The 7,968-nt window shown below is 51.7% G+C and overlaps 1 protein-coding gene across 2 annotated transcripts in view; it reads left to right on the top strand.

The window, feature by feature from the left end:
- Positions 1-676: 676 nt before the first annotated feature.
- LOC311122805 (mothers against decapentaplegic homolog 4-like) overlaps positions 677-7,968 on the top strand; it is a gene marked incomplete at its 5' end in the record, with an annotated part of 29,726 nt that continues 22,434 nt past the window's right edge. For both annotated transcript variants that reach the window (XM_084158106.1, XM_084158105.1), the window contains one exon: positions 677-913. In XM_084158106.1, the coding sequence (XP_084014232.1) occupies positions 677-913 (237 nt within the window). The remainder of the gene's footprint in view (positions 914-7,968) is intronic.

Here is a 7,968-nt window from a genome sequence, read left to right as displayed (position 1 = left end):
CATTACTATAATCTTCCAGAATAGCTTTATACCCCAAGATAAAGGCCAATTCCTGGAGACTCCGGTGGAGACCAGCCGGGAGGGTTGGCAATGGCAACCCGAGCAGGGGCAGCAGCTTGTAAGCAAAGATACTGCATCAACATCAACATTGAATAAGCACATTTTATTGAATGCAGCCCTGGGACTCTTTCTAGAGTGGAGATAGAGGGAAGCCAGTTGGAACGCTTAAATTAATTTGTTGATACTGAGGGTTATCAGCTGAGTAACAATGCCAGTAAAGAACGATGACACACACACACACACACACACACACACACACACACACACACACGCACGTCGTAACAACTAAAAGCACAAGCCTTGATACACAACTTCCCCCCCTTTTGTGTGTGTGTCTGTATGCGCTAATGGTGTGCACTCATGTCTATGCTCATGAATGCAGAATGTATGGGTTATGAATGAGTTATGAAGTCCTTATGTAGGAAACTATTTTGAATTGTATGCCATAACAGTATCACAATGTTGTCATTAACATTGCATAACAACTGAATGTCAAGTGACAAGACAGTGTCATTTTGCATGCACCTGAACCTTTATGACAAACGTTATAACATATGATAAGGATTATCATTATGCCAACCACTGACCTCTCCATCCTCCCTCCCTCGGCAGCATCATGTCAGTAAACGCCCCCAGCAGCAATGACGCCTGCCTGAGCATCGTGCACAGCCTCATGTGCCATCGGCAGGGCGGCGAGAATGAGGGCTTCGCCAAGCGCGCCATCGAGAGCCTGGTGAAGAAGCTGAAGGAGAAGAAGGATGAGCTGGACTCGCTCATCACTGCCATCACCACCAATGGAGTGCACCCCAGCAAGTGTGTCACCATCCAGAGGACCCTGGACGGACGCCTGCAGGTGGGTCATACAGTAGTAAAAAGAGAGGGACTTCCTCATATTGAGTTGTACCCCCTTATGACCTCAGAACAGCCTCAATTCGTTGGGGCATGGACTACAAGGTGTCGAAAGCATTCCAAAGGGATGCAGGCCTATGTTGACTCCAATGCTTCCCACAGTTGTGTCAAGTTGGCTGGATGTCCTTTGGGTGGTGGACCATTCTTGATACACAAGGGAAACTGTTGAGCGTGAAAAACCCAGCAGCGCTGCAGTTCTTGACACACTCAAACTGGTGCGCCTGGCACCTACTACCTACCATATCCCGTTCAAAGGCACTTAAATATTTTATCTTGCCCATTCATCCTCTGAATGGCACACATACACAATCCATGTCTCAATTGTCTCCTTCATCTACACTGATTGATGTGGATTTAACAGGTGACATCAATAAGGGATCATAGCTTTCACCTGGATTCACCTGGAAAGAGCGTGTTTTGTACACTCAGTGTACATGAATGAATACACAATATACAATTTATACTATAGACTATAGACATTTTCATAGTGCAAAAGCATTGTGCAAAGTCTATAGTATAAATAATATATTGTGTATTCAATTGTGTATTCATTCATGTACACATTCATTGCCTTTAGAAAGTATTCACACCCCTTGACTTTTTCCACATTTTGCTGTGTTAAAGCCTGAATTTAAAATGGGTTAAATTGAGATGTTTTGTCACTGGCCTACACACAATACCCCTTAATGTAAAAAAAAAAGGGACCTATGTATTGTGAGCATTGCTGGATAGGAAATGTTATTGGCAACATCAGCTGTTTTATGAGGAAATGTCAGAATGTCAGAATGCTCACTACTCTGTAGTGTAGGCCATACTGTTATGTTATAATAACTTCACTACTAGGGTCTAAAGGTACAGTATATCATGTGCACATTAAATGTTATACATTTAGGCCTATAAGTGGATGATAACGTAGTGCTCATGTTGTTATTACACTGTTACTACATTTAAATAATATTTTATTATTAAAAGCTGAAAATCTGAAATGTCTTGAGTCAATAAGTTTTCAACCCCTTTGTTATGGCAAGCCTAAATAAGTTCAGGATAATTGTATTTTTTTCACTACCTCATCTCTGTACCCCACACATACAATTATCTGTAAAGTCACTCAGTTGAGCAGTGAATTTCAAACACAGATTCAACCGCAAAGACCAGGACGGTTTTACAAACGCCTCGCAAAGAAGGGCACCTATTGGTAGATGGGGGGGGGGGGGAAAGCAGACATTGAATATCCCTTTGAGCATGGTGAAGTTATTAATTACACTCTGGATGGTGTATCAATACACCCAGTCACTACAAAGATACAGGTGTCCTTCCTAACTCAGTTGTTGGAGAGAAAGGAAACCGCTCAGGAATTTAACCATGAGGAGAATGGTGACTTTAAAACAGTTACAGAGTTTAATGGCTGTGATAGGAGAAAACTGTTGATGGATCAACTGAGTACCACTCTCCATATTTTCAAGCATAGTGGTTGCTGCATCATATTATGGGTATGCCTGTAATCGTTATGGACTGGGGAGTTTTTCAGGATAAAAAAAAAACTGAATAGGCAAAATCCGAGAGGAAAATCTGGTTCAGTCTGCTTTCCACCAGACACTGGGAGATGAATTCACCTTTCAGCACAAGGTCAAATCTACACTGGAGTTGCTTACCAAGAAGACAGTGAATGTTCCTGATTGGCTGAGTTACAGTTTTGACTTAAATCTACTTGAAAATCTATGGCAATGTCAGTGTAGCTGTAGGTGGGTGTGGTGGTGGAATCAGGCGCAGGACGCACAAAGTAAGTCCAAAAGACTTTAGTTGTTTGGCAACAAAACACAGCACAAACACAAATGCCCTGAGGCGAGAAACTCCGCACACAGGCGAAATAAAGCGGGCGCACAAAATACGTGCGACAAAATACTCCAAAACACAGAATGGAGAGCAGCTCAACCGAGCAAACTGTACAATCAAAAGCTAAGCGCACGACAGTGAAAACAATCACACACAACACTAGACAAACACAACGAGAACTTATAGGACACTAATTACACTAAACGATAACAGGTGTAACAACAATCAGACAAAAGCAAACAAACATAGAAACATGCAACGGTGGCAGCTAGTATTCCGGAGACGACGAACGCCGAAGCCTGCCCGAGCAAGGAAGAGAGGCAGCCTCGGCCGAAACCGTGACAGTACCCCCCCTTGACGCGCGGCTCCAGACGTGCGCCGACTCCGGCCTCAGGGACGACCAGGAGGACGCGGAGCAGGGTGCGTCGGGTGCCCACGATGGAATTCCGTCAGGAGAGACGGGTCCAAAATGTCTCTCCTCGGCACCCAGCACCGTTCCTCCGGGCCGTACCCCTCCCACTCCACTAGATATTGGAGACCCCCCATCCGACGTCTCGAATCCAAGATGGACCGCACGGAGTACGCCGGTGCCCCCTCGATGTCCAATGGGGGCGGAGGAGTCTCCCTGATCTCACTTTCTTGGAGTGGGCCAGCTACCACCGGCCTGAGAAGAGACACATGGAACGAGGAGTTAATACTTTTATACTCAACAGGTAGTTGTAATTTGTAACACACCTCGTTCAACCTTCTCAGGACTTTAAATGGCCCTACAAACCGCCGACCCAGTTTCCGACAGGGCAGGCGGAGGGGCAGGTTTCTGGTAGAGAGCCAGACTCGATCACCAGGTGCGTACACCGGTCCCTCACTGCGGTGGAGATCGGCGCTCACCTTATGACGACAGAGGGCCCGCTGCAGGTGGACGTGTGCAGCGTTCCATGTCTCCTCCGAGCGCCGCGCCCACTCATCCACCGCAGGAGCCTCGATCTGGCTCTGCTGCCAAGGTGCCAGAAACGGCTGGTAACCTAACACACATTGGAAAGGGGTTAGGTTAGTGGAGGAATGGCGTAGGGAATTCTGGGCCATTTCGGCCCAGGGAACGTACCTTGCCCACTCCTCCGGCCGGTCCTGGCAGTATGTTCTAAGAAACCTACCCACATCCTGGTTCACGCGTTCCACCTGCCCATTACTCTCCGGGTGGTAACCCGAGGTGAGGCTCACCGAGACCCCCAACCGCTCCATAAAAGCTCTCCAGACTCTGGAGGTAAATTGGGGACCTCGATCAGACACAATGTCCTCGGGTACCCCGTAGTGCCGGAACACATGGGTGAATAGTGCTTCGGCGGTTTGCAGGGCAGTAGGAAGGCCCGGCATAGGGAGCAAACGACAGGCCTTAGAAAACCGGTCCACAACGACCAGTATAGTGGTATTCCCCTGTGAAGGAGGAAGGTCAGTGAGGAAATCCACCGAGAGGTGAGACCATGGTCGTTGTGGAACGGGCAGGGGTAGTAACTTACCCCTAGGCAGATGTCTAGGCGCCTTACACTGGGCGCACACCGAGCAGGAGGAAACATAAACCCTCACATCCCTCGCCAACGTGGGCCACCAGTACTTGGCACTAAGACAGTGCACTGTCCGGCCGATACCAGGGTGTCCAGAGGAGGGTGACGTGTGAGCCCAATAGATCAATCGATCCCGAACCTCGAGCGGAACGTACTTCCGACCCTCCGGGCATTGAGGTGGACTAGGGTCGGTGCGTAACGCCCGCTCGAGTTCAGCATCGACCTCCCACACTACCGGTGCCACCAGACACGACTCCGGCAGTATGGGAGTGGGCTCCACGGACCTCTCCTCCGTGTCATACCGCCGAGACAGTGCGTCTGCCTTACCGTTCTGTGACCCAGGGATGTACGTGATCTTAAATGTGAACCGGGTCAAAAACATATTCCACCTCGCCTGGCGAGGGTTCAGCCTCCTCGCTGCCCGGATGTACTCCAGGTTACGGTGGTCCGTCAAAATGAGGAAAGGGTGTTGAGCCCCCTCAAGCCAGTGCCTCCACACCTTTAGGGCCTGTACCACGGCTAACAGCTCCCTGTCCCCCACGTCATAGTTTCGCTCCGCCGGACTGAGCTTCTTGGAATAAAAAGCACAGGGGCGGAGTTTAGGTGGCGCGCCGGACCGTTGCGACAGCACGGCTCCTATACCGGCCTCTGACGCGTCCACCTCTACCTGAAATGGCAAAGAGGGATCCGGATGCGCCAGCACCGGAGCCGAGGTAAACAGGTCCTTCAGCCTCCCAAACGCCCTGTCCGCCTCGGCTGACCACTGCAGACGCACCGGACCCCCCTTCAAAAGAGACGTTATGGGAGCTGCCACCTGTCCAAAACCCCGGATAAACCTCCGGTAATAATTCGCAAACCCCAAAAACTGCTGCACCTCCTTCACAGTGGTTGGCGTTTGCCAATTACGCACGGCTGACACCCGGTCTACCTCCATCTTCACCCCTGACGCAGACAACTGATAACCCAAAAAGGAGACCGACTCCTGGAAGAACAGACACTTCTCTGCCTTGACATACAGGTCGTGCTCCAACAGTCTCCGCAACACTCGGCGCACCAGGGCCACATGCTCGACTCGGGTAGGCGAGTACACGAGAATGTCATCGATGTACACGACCACCCCCTGCCCCTGCATGTCCCTGAAGATCTCATCCACGAAGGATTGGAAAACTGAAGGAGCGTTCATCAACCCGTATGGCATGACAAGATACTCGTAATGGCCCGAGGTGGTACTAAAGGCTGTCTTCCATTCATCGCCCCCCCTAATGCGCACCAAGTTGTACGCGCTCCTGAGATCTAATTTAGTGAAGAAACGCGCCCCGTGCAATGACTCCGTCATGGTCGCAATCAGCGGGAGTGGATAACTGTACTTCACCGTGATCTGATTGAGACCACGGTAATCAATGCACGGGCGTAATCCTCCATCCTTTTTCTTCACAAAAAAGAAACTCGAGGACGCAGGGGAAGTGGAGGGCCGTATGTATCCTTGTCTCAGAGATTCGTCTATGTACGTCTCCATAGCTCTCTTCTCCTCCTGAGACAGAGGATACACATGGCTCCGTGGGAGCGCAGCTCCTGCCTGGAGGTCTATCGCACAATCTCCCTGCCTATGGGGAGGCAACTGCGTCGCCCTCGACTTACTGAACACAATAGCCAAATCCCCATACTCAGGGGGAACGTGCAATGTGGGCACCTGGTTTGGACTCTCCACCGAGGTAGCCCCTACGGAAACGCCTAAACATCGACCCACACACTGGGCAGACCACTCCATCAGAGCCCTCTCCTGCCACGAAATAGATGGGTTATGGGTACTCAACCAGGGCATGCCCAGCACCACCGGATACGCAGGTGAGTCGATCAGAAATAGCTGGATCATCTCCTGATGACCCCCCTGCGCACACATCCTAAGTGGCGCAGTGACCTCCCTGATCAAGCCCGCACCCAACGGACGGCTATCTAGGGCATGAACGGGGAAGGGAACGTCAACTGGGAGAAGGGGAATCCCTAAGGCTAAGCAAAACTTCTTATCAACAAAATTCCCAGCCGCGCCTGAATCTACCAGCGCCTTATGCTGGGAATGAGGTGCTACCTGTGGAAAACGCACAGGTATACAGAAATGTGCAACAGAGAGCTCTGGGTGAGTGGGGCGCCTACTCACCTGGAAGGACTCCCCAGTGCGGGACCTGTCGTCCTCTCCCCTAGGAGGCCATCCCCAGCACCTAGCCGCGGTGTGTCCTCCCCGACCACAGTTGGTGCAGGAGATGGACCCCCTCGTAAGCCGACCCCTCCTCTCTCTAGCGCCAGCGCCCCCGAGCTCCATGGGGCACGGCTCGGAGGCGCTGGAGGGTGAAATGGACGGACCCCCCTCGGAACGTCCGCGGGTAGCTAGCAGGGTATCCAGCCTGATGGACATGTCGACCAACTGGTCGAACGAGAGGCTGGTGTCCCTACAGGCCAGCTCCCTACGGACGTCCTCGCGTAGACTACATCGGTAGTGATCGATGAGAGCCCGCTCATTCCACCCTGCATCCGCCGCTAGAGTACGGAATTCCAAGGCGAACTCCTGGGCACTCCTCTTCCCCTGCCGGAGGCAGACCAGACGCTCCCCCGCCGCTTTCCCCTCCGGGGGATGGTCAAACACCGCCCTGAAGCGGCGGGAGAACTCGTCGTAGGTGATGGTGTTCGCGTCGATTCTCCTCCACTCTGCGTTGGCCTATTCCAACGCCTTCCCGGAAAGGCAGGAGATCAGGGCGGACACGCTCTCGTGTCCCGAGGGCGCCGGGTGCACGGTGGCCAGGTAAAGCTCCACCTGGAGAAGGAATCCCTGACACCCGGCCGCGGTCCCATCGTAGGCCCTCGGGAGCGAGAGCCGAACTCCTCTGGGTTCCGGAGCGGGAATGGGCTGACCTGCCGATGGTGCGGGCAGGGAGGATGGCGGTGGAGGAGTCCCTCGGGTCTCCCAGCCTCGGATGGTGGTGATCACCTCCTGCAGTGCGGACCCCATCCGCAGGATCTGGTCATTTTGTTCGCGGATCCTGTCCTCCAACGTCGCCTGTGCTGCTGCGGCTCCTGCTGACTCCATCGAGTATGGTGTGTGATTCTGTCAGTGTAGCTGTAGGTGGGTGTGGTGGTGGAATCAGGCGCAGGACGCACAAAGTAAGTCCAAAAGACTTTAGTTGTTTGGCAACAAAACACAGCACAAACACAAATGCCCTGAGGCGAGAAACTCCGCACACAGGCGAAATAAAGCGGGCGCACAAAATACGTGCGACAAAATACTCCAAAACACAGAATGGAGAGCAGCTCAACCGAGCAAACTGTACAATCAAAAGCTAAGCGCACGACAGTGAAAACAATCACACACAACACTAGACAAACACAACGAGAACTTATAGGACACTAATTACACTAAACGATAACAGGTGTAACAACAATCAGACAAAAGCAAACAAACATAGAAACATGCAACGGTGGCAGCTAGTATTCCGGAGACGACGAACGCCGAAGCCTGCCCGAGCAAGGAAGAGAGGCAGCCTCGGCCGAAACCGTGACAGGCAAGACTTGAAAATGGTTGTCAAGCAATGATCAACAACCAATTTGACAGCGCTTG

Source organism: Coregonus lavaretus, assembly GCF_964263955.1.
Source record: "Coregonus lavaretus genome assembly, chromosome: 3".
In the NCBI taxonomy this organism is placed as follows: Eukaryota; Metazoa; Chordata; class Actinopteri; order Salmoniformes; family Salmonidae; genus Coregonus; species Coregonus lavaretus.
Note: the sequence above shows the minus strand (reverse complement) of the source record. Positions and strands in the feature narration are given on the sequence as shown.